At 40.0% G+C, this 19,906-nt stretch overlaps 1 protein-coding gene across 35 annotated transcripts in view; it reads right to left on the bottom strand.

The window, feature by feature from the left end:
* Positions 1 to 3,470: 3,470 nt before the first annotated feature.
* The window catches only part of Pbrm1 (polybromo 1), a 103,067-nt gene continuing 86,631 nt past the window's right edge, over positions 3,471 to 19,906 (bottom strand). For 17 of the 35 annotated variants that reach the window (XM_029469241.2, XM_085828505.1, XM_085828507.1 and 14 more), the window contains 8 exons: positions 17,569 to 17,752; positions 16,744 to 16,954; positions 15,752 to 15,953; positions 12,462 to 12,626; positions 9,061 to 9,216; positions 6,008 to 6,078; positions 5,676 to 5,892; positions 3,471 to 4,354 (listed from right to left, as the gene is read on the bottom strand). In XM_029469241.2, the coding sequence (XP_029325101.1) occupies positions 4,182 to 4,354; positions 5,676 to 5,892; positions 6,008 to 6,078; positions 9,061 to 9,216; positions 12,462 to 12,626; positions 15,752 to 15,953; positions 16,744 to 16,954; positions 17,569 to 17,752 (1,379 nt within the window). In that variant the 3' untranslated portion in view covers positions 3,471 to 4,181. The remainder of the gene's footprint in view (positions 4,355 to 5,675; positions 5,893 to 6,007; positions 6,079 to 9,060; positions 9,217 to 12,461; positions 12,627 to 15,751; positions 15,954 to 16,743; positions 16,955 to 17,568; positions 17,753 to 19,906) is intronic. The other 18 variants (XM_029469264.2, XM_085828518.1, XM_085828519.1 and 15 more) reach the window with 2 other exon arrangements.

The following is a 19,906-nucleotide window of genomic DNA, read 5'->3' as shown; positions in this document are numbered from 1 at the left end:
TTTATTAAAGGAACTTGAAACTAGCAGGCAACTTGATTTTGACATTTAATACAAAACATTTTAAGAACACATTAGCTTGGAAGCTGTGAAGAATTTTAAGTTATTTTAATAATTTTGAATAATTAAAAATGTAAAATGATATGTATGTGTGTATGTACACATGCCTGCAGGTGCCCAGAGGCCACCTGTGGAGCTAGAGTTGTCAATAATCATAACCCCGCAGTGTGTGCTGGCGATCAAATGTGGGTCTTCCAGAACAGCAAGCACTCAACCCAGGAGCCTTCTCTCCAGCCTCGGGGTATACGTTTTTAACTCCCTAAAATAATCGTAGGCTTTACATATACCAGACAAGAATCTCCATCCTTTTACTTTTTTTTTTTTAAGACAGGGTCTTACTAATTATCCAGGCTGGCTGTGAACCTGCAATCTTCCTGCCTTATCCCCCTAAGTATCTGGACTACGTAAGTGTCAGCTACTAGGCCAGACAGATAAAAACTTAGCATTTACTGTAACTTACCTCCATTGTGATACTGGGAAAAAGACTATCATATGAACTGCTGGGGACAGCACCTACATTAAGGCATAGTAAGCAATGAAGGAACAATAGTTTTCTTATGCCACTCTATCTTGGACAACTTTTTAAAATTCCTATTGTTTTCTTAATCACATTAGTTTCTCTTTTAATGTCTGAATTTTTCACAGTGAGTTTTCTCTAAAGAAAAGTGTATTCTTGGACCATAGAGTTTTCCAAAGTAATTTTTCTCCTTGTAAAGGAATATCAAAACACCTTGCCCCGTTTATGAACCACCACCAAGACATGAATATATAACACCCCATTGAAGGGGAATAATAGCCCGTTAATTTATTCAGTATTGAGCTTTCAGTTTCAGCCAGCTGACCCAGCATACATACTCTCAAATTAAAAAGGCACAAAACCATTACCTGTATTTGTTTGTGTAGGGCTTGGGTGGAATGTTAGGTATCAGAAATCCTTCACTCATGGGCATAGGTGGCTGTGTATCCTTCCCTGCAGTCTCAGGACAAAAATTACAGGGCTTTGCAAAGTGGTGTTAGAAGAAAACAGCTTGCTGATTTTACCATCATTTTCTACTGAAATTATGACACATTTTAAGAACTTGTAAAACTAAAGGTTTACCTGGACCACTTGTCTTATGGTCACAGTTTCTGCTTATAGACACTCCCTACCCGCAGTAACGTGTCCTTCCTTTTTGAAACCCTTGTTTTGTTCCTGCTCATGCTGCACATCCTGAGAGTCGTGGGGATGCCAGGCTGCATGGGGTCTCCATGCTGGATCTCACCCTGACCAGAAGTGCATTCTTACATGAACTGGCAGCCCTACCCTCCTCAGCGTGATGAAATCAGGGCTTGTAAGAGTCGTCTTCAGTCTGCTCCAAACATCTGACACACTTTAAACAGAACCACCAAACCTGGCTGGTCCAAATCACTTTGCAAACTCTTGTTTTTATTTGGATTAAAAAGCTTTGATGAACAAACATATGATACATACATGGTATAGAACCAGTTACCACTTAAAACCTCAGATGATATAGTACAGAAATTAGAATAAACCAAATTTTAATCAGGTCTGGAAACAAACGTCCAAGCTGAAAGCTGTAACATCCATTTGGAGATTTTACATACGTGTCCCTCACCCACTCAGTTCTTCCTTAGAAGGGGAAGGCAGACTTAGTAAAACCAACGTTTTTTAAGTCAGCTGATTGACATTCTATTTTAAACCTATAGGTCCCCAACCCAATATAAACAAAATTCTTCACAGGAACTTACATTTTGAAAACAATTAGGCCATTATATTTCCTAAGCCACATTACTACAGTTCTTAAGTCATGAGAAAGTGTGTTGTTTACTTGTACTGCCTTAAGTCAGGGCTTTTTCTGTTTTTGAAGATGTCTGATCTTTAAATATTATACCCTAAGTAATCACTGATACTCTTCAAAAGCATGATTCTAAAATAAATAGTGCCTTAAATGCTTTTAATTAATTAGTTTTTTTATGTTTTTTTTTGTTTTTGTTTTTGTTTTTTAAAGGTAATCAGGGCTTGCCTTAGGGACACAGCCCCCTGTGCTGGATTTATACTGCCTCGGGGAACCTGGGGCTGGCTCTTGGTTCCTACAGCACTAGAGCACTGGGAAGGAGCCAGGAGGAAGAGTACTCTGGCTTCTAGTACTCCAGGTTGCTGATAGTGAAGCGGTTTTAGAGACTCCCTAAGGAGCCTCATCTAAACCTTTAAAAAGAAAAAGAAAATTAATGCATGAAATAAATAAATAATTTAACCAAAATTAAGTTTCTGGTTCTTTGGTGTAATTCAAGGATACCTTAAGAGAAAAGAATCTGATTACATTATATAGTCCATGATGAGTCAATGGTCCAAATAACCAGGAATCGAAGATTTATTTGATTCAGTTTTAACAATAAGATACTGGCATACTCTGCAGTACGTTTTTTAAAATTTAAGATTATTTAAAATACTTGATGAAAATTGAGATCCAGTGGTTGACTACTGGTATTAAGTTACAGGGCTCCTATTTAAAGTAGCTACCAGGGAATGCTTTCCATTCTATACTCTTTTGTTCTCATGATTTATTAAGCATGGCAATTAAACATGAGTAGTACTGATCCGTTATATTCTAAAGGAAGAGTGTCATTTAACAATCATTCTCAATGAACAACAGGGCAGTGGCAGCGTCAGCACCACACAGCCACCCAAGTAGGATAAAGCAGGTTCAAAACCACCCTCGTGAAACGTTTGCTGCTGCCTGAGCACTGTACACTGCCTCAGTGCTTACGCTAGGGCCATGTTAGAAAGACAGGGTTGTGGTTGCTGAGCATTATGGTACCTGCCCTCAATCCCAGCACTTGGGAGGAAGAGGCAGGAGTTTGAGACTAGCCTGGTCTATACAGTGAGTTCCAGTCCAGCCAGGGTTGGTAGTAGGACCATCTCTCAAGAAAAGAGAGAAAGACAAGGTCACCTAATCCAAATATTGGGATCTGTAATAGTCCCTTTTTTTTTTTTTGTGAACATTTTCTTAAAGTATAATTTCCTTCTATAATCCAAAGCACAAGCTGAATTTTAAAATATTTTAGAAAGTATTATTTCTGGTTGAGAATTCCAACCCTGAAACAAACAAAACACTATAATTGATAACAAGGAAATAAAGAATCCAGGCCATCTGTATATATAGGCAGTCTACCCTTGCACAGTTACGTGCAAGGCACAGCTTGTGTCCATTTATACTCTTTCTTGGGTTAGGTATTATGCTTAAACCACCTCCATGCATACTTCAGTACTTTCTTCAATGTTTTTCAAGGTAACAGATGTACAGTTTCAAATCATAAATGTATAACATGAAGGCAAAAACTAAAATCATAAACTGAATCATAAACTGATCAAAAGTACTCTTCAACTTACCTTCCACAACTAAATATAACTCAGATCTGAGCACATATTCTACAAGAATCACTGACAATACAGATGTCTAACTCAGCACAAAGTTACATTTCCCTTCAGTTACACTAACTGGATGGATATACAGCATTGACTTTAGATTTCTATAGTAAGCCTCTGTGTTAATAGAGCAAATATGCCGCATCTGTCACACATGTATAATCTAAACTTTTCAAAGCACTTCGCTTTACCTGTAAGAAAACCTGCAGATATTTAGGCATGTAAAACATACATATACATTCCTCTAAGATGTAAACTAGGACCAACTTCACATTTCATTGTCAACTTAAATTTGTAAACTTTTTTTTTTCATTTTTTCTTTTATATGTGTATATATATATATAATATATATTTATAAAAAAGAAAACCAAAACCCTAAGCCAAGCCAAAACCTTTGATGATTTAAGTCCTTTAACAAGTAAAGATAAAACTATTACTATATATAACCAATTATGAAACTGGTTTTAAACAAAGGAAACATATGCAAAAAAATCTTTTGTGTATTTGATAGTCAACTTAATGTAACAAAACCAAATTTGAAATAGCTTATTAAAAGTGTCCTTATATAAAAATGGCTGTGTGATGTACAATAAAATGCAATAAAAATTATCATCCTTTGTTCCTCCCTCCCACCCCAGTAACTAAAATGGCTACCGCTCCACAACTCTTTGCTTCCACAGAAGAAACAGTGACGTGATTAAACATTTTCTAGGTTGTATGCCTGTCGGATGTTGAGAGTGTCTCGAAGCATTAAATCCCGCAGGCGCCAGAGGGCATCTGCCATGGTGGTGTGTGCCCCTTTACTTTTGAGCCAGTGAGAAGGTAGGCGGCTCTCCTGTTCTTTGGACAAATGGACATCCCGTCTTCGAGCTGAAAAATTTAAGTATAAACAGATGTTAGAATTTCAGGATGATAAAATGACCCCAGTTTTAAGGGTTGATGTATTTATACTAAAACAAAACTATTTATTAATGTTACGAATATGTGATATAAATTATAACCATAGCAAAGTTTATTAGGCATTGATATCTGACCACTTAGACACCCCTGATAGTAACAATTTCTTCAATGCTATAAAAGATGCCTAAAGGGAAATCATATTTAATATTCTTAAAAGAGATAACTTTTCCTAGCTGGGTTTAGAAATGAATAAGGGGCTGGCTCAGTGGCTAAGAGCATTTGTTTCTCTTGTAGAGGGCTGGACTTCAGTTCCCAGCATCCACAGGACACTCACAACTGTCCATAACTACAGTTCCAAGTGATCTGATGTCTTTTTCTCCCCTCTGATGGTGGACACCAGGCATGCATGTGGCACATTTTAAATATCACACACGCACACGCATGCACCTGTATTCCCAGCTCTTAGAAGGGAGAGGGAGGAAGGCAACTAATTCAAGGACACATGTTAAGAGCTAGTTCTCAACATAAGCCAAACAACGAAAACCAAAAATCCAATGAGGATCAGGGAGATGGCTCAGTGCATAGAAGTGCTTGTTGTACAAGTCAGACTATGACCATCTCTTATTCCAGACAAAAAGGCAGATGTGCTGGGTATCAGGAATCCTAGTACTTCTAAGGCAAGATGGGAGTCTGAGACATGAGAAATGCCCAGAAGTTCAAGGGGCAGTTATCCTATAGTAAATACTGCAGCAGCATAGATCAGAGAGACCCTGTACCAATAAGGTAGAAGGTGAAAACTGACTTCTGAGAGTTGTCTTCTATCTTCCATGCGACCAAAGCACAGGTGAGCATTAACACAAACACCCAAATTTATTTCTTAAAATGAAAAAGCAGAATCTTTCAATTTTCTTTCGAGAAAATAGGTAACTCCATCTTTCTATATACTGTAGATACATTCCCTATTCAACTAAGTGAAAAGCTTGGTAAACTAAAGAAATAAGCTTTCCATTTTCCTCTTTTTAAAATCTGACATGTATTCTAATGCTTAAATATCTGAAAAAAAGAAAAACTGAAAAAGAAAATCAGAATGTATTTGAGAGGATGGTAGTATTAGATATGACTGAGCTTTGATTTTTTTTTTTTAGCCTATTTTTACTGGATCAATATGCAAAGAACCCAGTTTTATTCTGTGAAATACATAATTTATTTCCCTTTACAAGGATGTTGTGTAAGAGCCTGAAGTAGTGAGAGGACTGGGAGGAAATGTGTATTTCAACAGTACTCTCCTTACCTGCCAAAGTTTGGTCCCACTTGCTAATGCTGTTGGATTCAGCACTGAGTCCTTCAATGTATTTCAGGTAGGCCTCTGAGTGGAGAAGCCTTTGGGTCTTTGGTGGGGGAGCCACAAACATGGGCGTTGTTGGCTGCTGTATGACAGGGGGGCCAGCTGGATGAGGACCAGGATATGGAGGTGGTGCCTGCTGCCCTGGAGGTCCCAAAACTCCTACCTGAAAGAGCATGGGATCAGATGATTATGTCAAAAAGATAATGGGCACATGCTCTGAGGAGGTAGATGGCTAAAAAAAATCTCAAGTCCAAGGAAAATTAAACTAGGAGGCTTACCTGTTGTCCGTATGGACTTCCACCTGGTGCTGGAGTCCCTACCATGGGGGCTACTCCTTGATTCATCACACCTATAATTCAGAATGCAATGGCACAATTAGAGGCTCTGGGTTTTGTTGACTGAAAAACTGATAAGAGCTGGTGCCATTTTAAATGCCAACCTATGTACCTCTGCCCTTGAGTGTGGATAGGAGCTTTAAGCACCCTAAAAAGAATCTAATTAGGAAATTTTTATTCTTTTGTTTCTGGTTACTTAAAGCACAGTAGTAGTATACTTTGTTAGAGGTACATTCCAGGCGTAGACTGTTTTAAACCCTGCATAAAATTCTAGGGTTACCCTGAGTGAGTGAGCTATAGTTAGAATACACTTGTTTTCAAGGTACTTTTCTTTTTATTATAATAGTCTTCTGCAATTGGAGCCTGTGGGATCAGGCTGCGTAGTAACTATTACACTGGGACAGGAAACAGGGCTGAGGAAGAGCAGTTAACTGAACCCCGTGGAGGCTGGAGTCCACTACCTTAATGTGCCTTTACCTCAGGCACTAATGTTGGCAAAGAGAAGGTACTTCAGTGGATGATGTGGAGGCAGTGTAGCCTTGTTGCCATTACCTCAGATTCCAAATGACGAAGGAATAAAGACTTTGTGGCCCTATTCTCTCTGGTAATCACTGAGTAAACTTCCTTGGGTAAATGTTCATGAGCAACTGCTGTTTCACAGGCACTAGTTGATAACAACAGAATAGCCCAAATTTAGTCTTTAAGGCAATTTTCATCTCAGGGCTATCTGTTTGCTATTGTAATAAAACAAAATAGCCAAGGGACTCAGTTTATTAAAACTAACAAACCATCAGCAAATCATTTTAAGCTGTTACTTGAAGCATAAGTCCTGTTCTGTACCGAGGGACTAGGCGGAACCAGCTTCCTAGTCTCCTGTTCCTTTGTATAAAATGCTCATGTTTTGCTGTGTATTTTAGCTCACACCTGTTATCCCAGCACTTGCGAAGCTGAAACAGGAATATTGCTGTAAATCTGAGGCCGGCCTGGGTTACTAAATACATCTCTCTCCCATTTGGATGGGCAGAAAATTGGTCTTTTGAAGGTTCAGAGTTCTTAAGTTTCACTTCCAGGAAATACAAGGCATCTTTTATTTGTTAGAGAGAGGGAGAAAGAAAAAAAAGTGAAACAAGTTTCTGCTTAAAAAGGAATATGCCAAGTACTTGGAATTGTAACCAAGTCATCACAGCCATGTCCTGGTGATTTAAGAATTGAACAAAGAAGTCAAGGTAGATAAGCTGCTGTTTCAGCAACACATTATAACCTATGGCCCCTGATCCCTGCAGGTCACTCATTGACCTTAGATCCTACCGACTGGAAGGCTCCCAAAACTGGCTGTATCACAGATTTGCAGGGCAGCACAAATCAGCAACCTCTCCCACTTCCTGTTTACAAATAACATGCCTGCAGTAAGCCACTGAAAACACGAGCTGAGACAACATATGAGCCCCTTGATGCTCAAAGTCAGATCAGCTGTGCATGGGCTTACAACAAGTTGTTCCTGTCTCCCTGACTATTATCAGGTGTGCTGTGCTTCCTTCCGAAGCAGTTTAGATTCTATAGTCAAGAGAAGAGAGGCTAGTGGTGCCCCCACAACCATCAAAACACAGCTGCTAAATTGGGGTGTGTACTGGCCTTAAACAGGAATCCTATCAAGTGCTATATACATTTAGAAGGTGTGTCAACTCCAACAAGGTTTCACGAACTGACTCAGAGAAACCTTATGACAAGGTATGAGGGCACAGATTTAGGACCAAGTTCATTTGCCACATGAGAAAAATTATTTTCTGATTGACTTCTGGTGCCACAGCATTTCACATAAGTCACCACATCCAGAATGAAGTACAAATACCACAAACATTTCTTCCTCTGGGAACATTGGAAAAATAAAATAGAAGCGTGGTTGGAATTATGGCCATCCTCTAAGGAACACAGAGAGTGTGGCTGCACTGTAGGAGTGGAATGCACGCACGTCATCCCTGACTTGGGATGGTGAGGCAGTAGAATGTTGAGTTCCAGGCCAGCCTGCCTGATCCTATCACAATTAAAAAAAAAGTATGGTGGAGTTAACATTTGTTTTCCCTACACACTATTGGGTTCACCCTCTGAACTATTATTTGAACTCTATGGGCAATGGGTCCAAACAAAATGCAAGTAAGCCTGCCCTGCTCCACCCACAGTTCACATGAGTTTTGGCTCTCTTCGATGACATTTCAGTAATGGATTGACTGCTGCTCCAAGTCATTTAAAAGCCCATTTCCCCTAACTAGATTATAGCCAAAAGTAAGTTCTTTTGCATATGATGGAAATTATGGAAACTTGTGATTTTCCCATCTTTTAACTTTCACTATAAAGTGAAACAATGTAGTAAATTCTGAGCTCCATTTATATATTTCTACATAGAAGAATTTTTGGCTTCTATTGACATACAAATATGTCCATAGCTAACAAGGTCATGTTATGCTTGTTAGGGGACTCAAGACTAATTCAATACAAACTCCTTGCCTTCCTACACTGTGTTACAAAGTGAAGGATTTCTCAAGAGCTTCACATATGCAGTTCTGATTACTTCAAAAGGGCTACTGAGGAGGAAGAGTTAGAACAGGGACCCTACAATGAAGATCCTATGAGATAAGAATTTCACTAGGTAAAGAAATGCTCTGGGAGTAAAAAGTACTTTTATATATGACTCTGAACTGGCAATTCTCTGATAAGAGGCTGTGGCCCTTAAGGCTTTTCAAACATCCTATCTGATAATGGACCATGCCTCCAGCTCCTCCAGATCTAAGGATCTGGTCTCTGCAGTGCATCCTCTGCTGCTGGTGGTAGGTCACCTGATTAACACATAGGACAGGCCCTACTACTGACAGCTCTGGGATTCTGTGTGAGGGAAGCCTGGCCCCATGGGTAGAACGTGCCTCCTGGAAGAACTGGCTGAGACAGGAAAAAGAATTAAAATAAAAATGAGATTAATGAGTGAATGAGGATGAAGTTCTTACCCGGTGGTGGGATGCCTGGGAGGCCAGGCACACCTGGCGGAAGATGGTGAGGTGGAGGCCCCCCAGGGTGAAGTGGCTGCATGCTGCCCATGCTAACAAGGCCATCAACTGGGCCCTGCAAAGGTGGAAGGCCTGGCGGATAGCCACCCATCATGCCTTGAAGGACACAACAAATTTCAGACATGCATCATTAACATGCAACATGAGCTAAGTAATAACAACCCCCTCCATGCACTACCAATGAATAAGCACCCTTAGTACTGCATGATATAACAGCAATTAGTGCAATTATTTTGTTGCAGTAATGAACAAAATAAAGTTACAAATATGAAATCCAATACTTTTGGATGAATTAGTATTTAGTAAATTATTGCTTATAATTATTTTCAATAAGCTAAACATAATGTTTTCATTTAATAAAAGAGTTCTAGTAACAGCTTTCTCAAGGACAGAACTATTGCAAACTGTTCAACCAGTGACCAGTTCTGCCACCTGCAACTCCAAGTGATCAGTACATACCCATTACTCCACTCTGCCCACAGTCACATCCCTATCGTGGGTGCACATGAAGGGAAATCAGAATGGGGGGAAATGAGGTGCACAGTCCTGATCACAAGGCATGGTTCTCCAGTTTGGGAGCAAAAAAGTTTCAAGACTTCTTCATATACTCCTCCCTTCTACCTCCACCACTGCTGTTAAGAATGGATTATGTTAAGGTTTGAGCTGGAGAACAACTAACAACTATCACAACAAATAATATTTCATCTTTAGATTTCAAAATATGTTAAGGAGAAATCTAAATTTTCTCAAACCAACTAAAGTCCAGATAATTCAGAAACCTACATGCAGCAGGCCCGAAGGAAGAGCAGCTCTGCTACTACAAGAGAAAATGCCCGTTGTCACCACTGTCTGCAGGCTCACACTGTGTCATGTAACCCTTCAACTGATAGGAGCATTAATGAGGCACAGAATTCCCATGGACAGAGGCTTTTGTCCCTTTGTTTTCCAAGCATACCATCATATAAAATATCTGGCTAGGGAAATGTTATGGCAAACAAGTATTTTTGGAAAACGGGTGGAAATAAGAATAATTTCAGTAAGGACTCACCTATCAAAAACACAAAAACAAAATATGACTCGGAATCTGCACAAGTCTGAATAAATAGTGTAAAGCTCCCTCGGGAGTACGGTCACTTTTAGGCAGTTTCTCACCTAGGAAGGGCAAGGCATAGCACCAAAATATTCTTTGAAGAAAGTTCAGTCTTACTTTCTTTGAGGAGGTATTTGAAACATTTGCACAAGTTTAGTCTTCTAAAGCTATGGCACACAGAGAACCCTAGACTGGACTCACCTTGCCTCCCTAGTCACATCTAAACTGGCTACAAAAACTTACAACTACACAAAACACGAAACAGGATTTCTATACATGAAATAGGATGTATTTCAGTTTTTTAAGAGTTTGAGGTAAAAACGACTTTAAGTAGATACCATCATCTTAAAACACGATGAAATCCAATGTTGCCAAACTGCCCTTTCAACACACCGCCAGGACCAGCTTTTAAGGGTAAGTAGGTGAGAGGTTGAACAAATGTTAGGAGGCTTTGCTTTCAATTACAAAAGCCCATCTGAACGCAGCCGTCATAGGCTGTGGTTGAAGATTAAATTATTAAGAACTGAAAGACACAACACTTGTCTTCATTAAACTGTACTTTGGCATTTATTATCCCAGTCACATGTGTTCAAATGAGCTTCAATGCTTGTAAGCAAAGCTGGTTTCAGACAAGAAGGCTGACTCAGGCCCTAAACAACCTATAATTCCATGAAAAATTACCCTTTCTGCTGCAAAGTTCTCATTTTGGACCAAAGGCTTTTTACTGTAGAGAATCTCTGCCCTTCACTCCTGTGGCCCAGAAGCCTGGGCAGCACACCTTTAGTAACAGAGCAGTGGCCTTCTAGAGGACCACCCTCCTCAACCACAGATGCTATTCCCCAACAGGGAGCTAAAATGCTGCAGCTGCTAATTTTTGTTTCATTTTAGCTATATGTATTCATTTTGTTAATATATGTTCTTGGGTTTTGCAGTCAAGGACAGAGTGCCACAGTATTATACATCAAATAGAACAAAACAGGATTGTCAATGAGGGAATCCTAACTTTCAAAGTCCCCATGATCAAGACCTGATTTCTGGAAACCTCTGGAACCCCATTAACCAGAATGGGCCATGGAATAGAGCAGGCGGTTATGAGATTTGTTAGATCAACGTCAGTCACACTGAAAGCACTGAGAGCATGACTCAGATATGCTTTGGCGAGTGCAACTGCTGAGGTCAGCGACAGTGCATTTGAGAACTTGCCATCACAAAAGTTAGGAGCAACAATGGGAAAGTTATTCTGTGCAAGCTTTCCTCTAAAAGCAAAAACAAAAAAGGCAAAAAAACCCAAACCAAACCAAAACCAAAACCAAAACAACAACAAAAAACCGAAAATGGCAACAACAAAAAACAGCAAAAACAAAAACAGTGTCCCCACAAAGCTGTCTTGGACTCTGTGCAAAAGAGGTGAGACTGCTTGTGTAAGAAGAATCCCAGGTGGCTTGTACAGAGCTCACCAGATGTGGAGAGGCAACAAAGGAAAGGCCTGAGAGGTGGTCCACAGGCTTTTTGTGGAGACATGTCAGACAAGATTTCAATTCAACAGTAGTCAAATTTGCTATGGCTACCAGAACCAGAGACAACACACACAAGCAAACCACATTCATCATTTCTTTTTCCTTTTCTTTCTTTCATCTTATTCATTTATTTAAATATGTGACTGGGATACTAACAGAAAATGCAGTTTAATGTAATTAAATAGAAAAGCATTACAGAGTGGGCACAATGAATTGAACAAGGACTTCCCCCTATTTAGCAGTCATGCACACTGGTGACCAAGAAAGGATTTGTTAATTCACTGTCAAAAATCCTTTTAAGTGGTCAGTCTTTTAAGGATGGCTGCAGCAGAATAGGGCAAACTGAACTGGCATGAGACAGAGAATCAATACCACCTAACGACTGCTGTTATATTTTCCTTGGAGTTCCTCAAAACAGAACTCAAGATCTACTTGTATTTCCTGCTGTAGTGCTTTATCAAAGAGCAGTCTGGAGTAAGAACATTGCCAGACCATGCCCACAGCAAAGGAAGAGCTGCTACCTACCAATTGCCGGGGTCGGGCCTAGGGCCCGCTTATGGGATAGAGAAGAGGCCTTGCCTGTATGGGAAAAGCAATACAGGACAACATGGATGACTTCAAACTTGGAATCTGTCATGAGAAAAGGCTACAGACTGTGGCCTACTCCTTTTGGAGAAAAAAAAATGAAGGAATTTCTTAAAGTGGAAAAAAATGGTCTTAGCTCCTGTTTTTACCTGCAACAGGTGTCAACTGCTGATTGAGCATCCCCATTGGTGTTGGTGGTGGCACCACCCCCATGAGAGCCCCCACAGGGGTGCCTGCTCGGGGAGAAGCACTCGGCTGCTGTTGCTGTGCTGCTCGCTCTCTCTCCTGCTGCTCAGCAACTTTAGCTGCCCGCTCTGTAAAGGCATTTCACATTTTCAATTCTGTTTTTAACCCAGGAATTCAAAATACCATCCATTGCATTCAACAGGACTAGTAAAAACACAGGCAACAGTTCTGTCTCAATGGAAGGAACGGTAGATGACTAGTCTCAACACAGGAGTCGGGCCGATTTCACTTGGTAACCTAGAATTCAGCTTTCCTATCCCATCTTGAGAACTGGTCTGCAAAGATTTCAAGAATGTTAAGACTGCAACACACATTCAGAAAGCACAGATTTTATCGAAACACATCACCAGGTAACCAACGTGGTTAATCTCACGAGGCACTCTGAAGATGAGAAGCGCTACCATCATTCTAGTATTAATAGCATTACAGATTATAATTTCAACATGAAGCAATTCCATGGCCCATTATAATTTTTGGAATAATTGTACTTACTCTAATTTTCTGATTCCTTGTATCCAATTTTACTAAAATTTGAGGACTCATCATTAATATCACAAGTTTAGCAGCTGAAGAAAATTAACTCTGTAAGGGAAAAGTAGCTTACTGCCTCTGCCTTAAGACTTTAGGAAAAGTAAACAGCCAGTTTCTATATTGTAATGAAGCAAAGAAAGAGTTCATCATTAACTAACTCCGAGGGAAGAAAATACGTAATTAGCTACACTATAGTCATCAGAAGAGGGGAACTAATACATATGTGTATGTAGCAATGGACAATATTCTGAAAGAACCAGGTTCCCTGAAGCTGAGTTCAAAACCGACTATGAATCCTAAATCAGCAAGAATTCAAGCACCTTCTATTAGTGCACTTGAAATGCAAGAGGAACGCTTCTGGAGCCTCTCGCTATTAACTGATAGCCTCTTTACTTCCTTAGGCTATGCTGCACCTCTAGAGCCAGCACCCTCAACAGTCATGCTCTCAGCACGCCGGACCTTCTGTGAGGGCATATTCCCAAAGCTCCCACTATACAGGGCTTATTCAGCTTCAGCTTCACCTTCTAAGTAGGAAGTCCTTCCCACTCTTCAGATGGGCACACAGAAGCTGGGGTACAGGCAGTGACTTGTCCAAGAATACAGGAGAAATGGCAACTCATGGCCCTGACACCTGGTGTCACACTTCACCTTCCACAGTTATCTCTCCAACATGAAATTCAAAGACTACAGCTATTTGGGGAAAACAGTTTGAGGTACATGGATTTAAAGACTCAAGAAGCAACAGCTCCACTCCTTTATGGTAAGAATGTGAAAATTGTGCAAGTCAAAGCTCCTGAGGCTGTGATGAAGTTGCTTGTAGACACTTAGCATCACTCACTAGGACTGTCTCAGCCTGATACTTTCTGCACAGTACGAGAAGCAAAGCCATTCTAACAACCTATTCTCTAGTACTTAAAAAAAAAACAACTATCTGTGATCTAGATGCCCCAATATTAAATGCTAGTTTTTTCATTACACAAACGAAACAATAAACTGGAGGGAAAAAGAAAAATTAAAGTTGGAAAAAAAGAAAAGTTCAGGCATGTGGATAAAATATTAGTTCTTCCTGAAAGAAGCTGAACTAGGCTGCTTTGGAATTCAGAATTACTAAAATTACACCAGCCAAACTCCCAACTTTGTGTTTTGAATTCAGTGGGCAGAAACATCCAAAGTTCAGAGTTTGAATTTCAGGTGACTGAGACACATAATTCACCTCTCACTAGGCTCTTCCTAATTTCAGAAACCCCATTAAATGAGAGAATTGTTCAAATATCATCTCTTCTTCCCTCAGCCATGCTCCAGATTTTCTGCCTTCAGATGATCTCTAGATCTCTTTGTCCTATTTGTATCCTAAATAACCAGCCACACAGTCCTAGCTCTGTTTGCCTTGAGACACTATGTTAGCCAAGCTTCTTAGACAACAGTCCTCCAACTTAGCAGTACATTTGGTCTTAACTTGCAGTAAGCCCTGAAATATCAAAGTGTCCAGAGTTCTACGCTCTTATGGGATTGAACTAGACTTTCTCAAAGAATGTTCTAGGGTATTAATAGTTGCCACATAAATACCTGGGCAATTTTCAGAAAATACCAGATAATAAAAAAGCAGGTTCTTTACTGTAGGTCTTAGTGATTTTAACTTAGGACTATGCCCAGAGTTTGAAAGCTTCTGAAGCTGATTCTGCCACAAAATCTTTCTGGGCTGAGCGTCTTGCAGGATTAGGCTTCAGCAGAAGATCCTTAAGGACGTCTGTCAGATAATTTCATAATGATAAATAGTAACAAATGAAAGGAATGTAAGTTTTTTACAAAAGAGTTACTTTGGAGACTTCATAAGCTTCAATAAAAGGAGCAGCCTTCATAATGTATGCTTGCTGGAAAATAATGGATTTGGACTTAGTCAAGTTAGAGAGGAAGACTATATTGGAAAATTATCTAACATACAAAATTTGAAAGTATTGCCTAAAGTAATGCGTACTCTCACTTATTAAAGCTGTACCTAATATTAACTAGAACAACAAAAATCCCAACCACCAAAAATCTCTAAGAAATTAATTTTTTACAACTACGAATCAGCAAATCCTTGAGTAAAATAGCTCAGGGTTCAAAGTGATCTATCATAGAGGAAGGGGAAAATGAAGGCGTCTGAGCTCAGCCAAAGCCATCCAAGTATCTTAAGAGCAGCTATGAACACAGACACAGTACACAGGTCAGGGCTGGCCTAGGAAACCAGGCATACCACGGCTCCACCTAGACTTTAACTTACAGCTTTGGCTTATCAAGAGCAATACAATCACTTATTTTAAAAGGCCGCATTCAGGTGAATTTTAATCAAAATTATAATTAACATTATTGAACAATCATTCCCCAGCTCAACATGTGTGTGCCTATAGGGATAAATAAAATAAAATCATGCAATTTTTAACAGCAGCATATTTTTGTTTGAGAAATTTGCCAGGAAGGGCAACACCACAAGGATATGAGGCCAAGTCAGAGGCAACACTCCATGTACTGGCATCTACTGCCAGCTCGGACAGTCCACAACACCAGATTCATGTGCATGTGATAAGAACAACAGAGTAAAGCCTGTATATATATGCATATGCATTCCTGAAAACACCCCTTGCTTACAAAGTGGAGACAGTTGTGCCTAGTCTTTATTTACCTTCATACTCTGCTTTCTTGGCTGTTTCAAGGTTTCTCCATTCTGTCCCCACCAGTCTGCTGAGCTCCCCAAAAGAGTAATCTGGGTGCTGGGCTTTAATCACAGCTCTCATTTCACTGCTGAACAAAATGTAGCCACTCATGTTGATTTTTCGTTTAGAACTTTCCTTCTTTGCACTGCCTTTGGCAGACTTTGGGGTAGACTGTAAGACAGAAAGCTATTATATAAGGTATCTGAAAATTTTACTAGGTTACCTTACAGTTTCTAGAAGCCAGACACATATGATACAATGAACTTTTATAGACATATTCAGCTTGTAGCTGACATTTTCTTGGCCAAAATATACCTCTACCTTGTCTTGTGCAAAATAAGTAAAAATTTCACTGAATTCCATGACTATAGTCTACAATGGTGACCTCACAATTAAGTCTCAAGAAAATTCTGAATGAGGAAAATAAATATAAGAAGGATCACCTCAACAAAAAGATGACGTCCTACGGAAGGGGAAATTAAAGATGTAGGCATCCAGGTGTGGCAGACTGTATCTATAGTCCTATTGCTCAGGAGGCTGAAGTGGAGGCAAAAGATCTTGTGTGTGGGCGCTGAAAGCTAAGGTGTAAGAGCATAATACCATTCCTTATTGCTTCTTGTCTACAAGGCAAGAATCTTCTAAACTCCTGTTAAACCATCACTATGAAATTTAAAAGAAATTATTATTGGCTTAATGATATGATAAGTATGCTTTTTGCTAATTAAAAATAATTAGGCAAAAATTCACACATGAAGTGTGTGGTAGTGTACCCCTGTATTCCCAGTGCTTGTTTGGGAAATGGAGGCAAGAAGACTAAGAGTTCAAGGCCCACCTTAAATACACAAGAAGTCTGAAGCCAGCCTAGGCTAACTGATACCTCAAACAAAAAATGTCTCCTACTCTGGTTTAAGTCTGCTAAGGGCTAGAACTAAAAAGGCAAGTCATGGGCGTATCACTGTACCTGTGGGGGTGTATAGGGCATGAGGTCCAACTCATTGGCCAGGGGTGTCTGAAGTTGAGGTAGAGATGGAGGTTCAATGACTTCACTATCCTCTTCTCCCATCTCCTCAATATCATCATCTCCTCCTTCTAACTCCGCAAATTTAGCTTCTAGCAATTGTATCTTCTTTTCTAACAAAGGTGAGGGTTCCTTCTGAGGAATGATTGGTTTTCTGAAAAACAGTGACAAAACAAATAAGTAAAAAGTTGCCAACCACTTCCAGGACTGGTCAGAGGGCAGACCTGGAAATATTTACAAATGATGTTTTATAACCTGCCACAAACACTCTATAAGGCCAACAAAGTAGCTTCAGTGGGTATTTGTGATGTCACTTCTACTTATTAACAATTCTAATCAATACCCAACAGAGGGGCTAGTCAAGTCTAGTGGACTATATGTTAAAAAGGAATTGTCATAATCTATGATAATTCTGAGAAAATCTTCCCACAGAGAGGCTGCCAACAGAACCAAGTGCTGTCTTCATTCTACAACTGCTTGTGTCTAAGCCAAGGTACTATTAAAACAATTGCTAACTTTTTTTTTAACTCAATAATTTTTCTCTCTGTAACAAAACAAACTAAAACAAACAAAAAAAGTTGACTCAAACATAATAGTATCTACTGCCTCAGCCTCCCAAGTCTAGGAATTACCCCATCTCACTGAACTGATATTTTCTATTGGAATTATATGATAGTTCAAGACCTAATAAAACAACTCAGAACACTGGGTTACATGACTGGTAAGTTAGCCCAAGTGCCCTTTCTTCCTTAGTTTTACAAGCTTTACCTGAAGTAGTAAATTTCATCATCTACAACTTTAGCAGAGAGTGAGAACCTCTTCAAACCCTTGAACTTCTTCATCTGCTTGTCACTCTCATTATAGCGGCTCTCACAAAGCAGAATATCATTTTCTGGTATTTCAGTTGGCCTGCAGGAGAGGAAGTCCTTGAATGACAGCACTGCACATTTCCCTGAAAGAGTAATAGAGAGATAAAGGAGTTAACTCCTGTCATGTTAACAGCCTGGAACTTGCCAAATAGGCTAGGCTGGCAGCTAGTGAGCCCCTGGGATCTGTCTCTACCTCTCCAGTGCCGGGATTACAAGTGTGTACCATCAAACTTGGCTTTTTAAAGTGTGGTTCTGGAGACTGAACTTGTAAGACAAATACTTTACCAGCAGAACTCTTTTTTCCCCAGTCCCAAATTTTATATTATTATATCTTAATTCACAGTTAAGTAAGGGTGATAGAGAAGGGGCTCAGATAGAGAGATGGTTCAGCAGCTAGGAGTATACATAGTTACAGAGAACTCAAATTCAGCTCTTAGCACTGACACTAGGTGGCTCACAATTGCCTGTGGCTCCAGCTTACAGGGACTTTGTCTCCTGCATCCACTGACATCTGCACTCATGCATGTACATACCCTCCCATATATACATAATTAAAAACTAAACCAAACCACACCAGCCAAACAACAATACCACCACCCATGTAATAATGAAAGCTAAAGGTACTGGTCACCTAGCATGCACAAAACCTTGGGTTCATGGGCTGGCAAGATGGATGGATTAGTGGATAAAAGGTGTCTGCTGCTGGGCAGTGGTGGCGCACTTGGGAGGCAGAGGCAGGTGGATTTCTGAGTTCGAGGCCAGTCTGGTCTACAGAGTGAGTTCCAGGACAGCCAGGGCTACACAGAGAAACCCTGTCTTGGGGGAAAAAAAAAGGTGTCTGCCTACAAGCTTGACAGAGTTCAATTCCTGGGACCTACATGGTAGAAGGCGAACTAAGTTCTTTTTTTTTTTTTTTTTGCTTAAAGTGTTTACTGCAATTTTTTTATTATTATTTTTTTAATTTTTAATATTTTTATTACATATTTTCCTCAATTACATTTCCAATGCTATCCCAAAAGTCCCCCGTACCCCCCCCCCCAATTCCCTACCCACCCATTCCCATTCTTTTGGCCCTGGCATTCCCCTGTATTGGGGCATATAAAGTTTGCAAGTCCAGTGGGCCTCTCTTTCCAGTGATGGCCAACTAGGCCATCTTTCGATACATATGCAGCTAGAGACAAGAGCTCCGGGGTACTGGTTAGTTCATCATGTTGTTCCCCCTATAGGGTTGCAGATCCCTTTAGCTCCTTGGGTACTTTCTCTAGCTCCTCCATTGGGAGCCCTGTGATCCATCCAATAGCTGACTGTGAGCATCCACTTCTGTGTTTGCTAGGCCCCGCGAACTAAGTTCTACAAGTTGTCCTATCCTCCACACATATACTGTGTTACATAGACAGACAGGCAAACAAACACACTCACACATACATGCACCTGGGAGGGGGAGGGAGCAAGCCCTAGGTTCAATCTGAAAAAACAAAAAAGAACACTAACAACACTTAGAACATTTATTTTTGCTATTTGCTACTGAACATACTAGAAATGCTCATGGTCAACAACTTCTTGAATATGTACATTCAAAACAGGTCAGAAACATTTCAGAAGTTCCAAAGTGCCTTCACTACTTTAGAAATACATAGTATTTATTTACCTAACTCAACAGTTAGGAATAGCCATTCTTTATGCTTTTTTTTTTTTTTTTTGGTTTTTATGCTTAAAGAAGGAAAAAATGGAGATGCAAAGATGGTAAACATTCTCTCCACAGTCAAGGGGTGAGATTATTAGTTGGAGCCGGGGTGTGGCCCAGCTGGCTGGATACCTGCCTAGTGCCCACAAAGCATTGTCAGCATGTGCCCATAGCCCCAGCAGAGGGGGAGGCAGGACAATCAGAATTCAAGGTCATTCTCAGACACATATTGAGTTCCAGACCAGCCTGGACAATATGAAATTCCCATTTCAAAACAAAAGCCAAGTGACTGGTAACCCTGAAATAAATGTGGTATCTCTGTGCTGGACTCCTAAACACTGGCAAAAGAAAGCCTTGATTTCACTTAATAATAACATTTTTCTTTATAAGCTGTTAGATTTGTCAGTTGAAGCAATGGCTCAGCAGTTCACTGGCTGCTCTTCAAATGGGCCAGGATTTAATTCCTAGCATGCACATAGCAGCTCACAACTTTCTAATTCAAGTTTCAGGGCATCTAATGGTACCCTCTTTTGGCCTCCAAGACATACACCAT

Source organism: Mus caroli, unplaced genomic scaffold (genome assembly GCF_978045245.1).
Source record: "Mus caroli unplaced genomic scaffold, Mus_caroli_1 scaffold_12, whole genome shotgun sequence".
In the NCBI taxonomy this organism is placed as follows: domain Eukaryota; kingdom Metazoa; phylum Chordata; class Mammalia; order Rodentia; family Muridae; genus Mus; species Mus caroli.
Note: the sequence above shows the minus strand (reverse complement) of the source record. Positions and strands in the feature narration are given on the sequence as shown.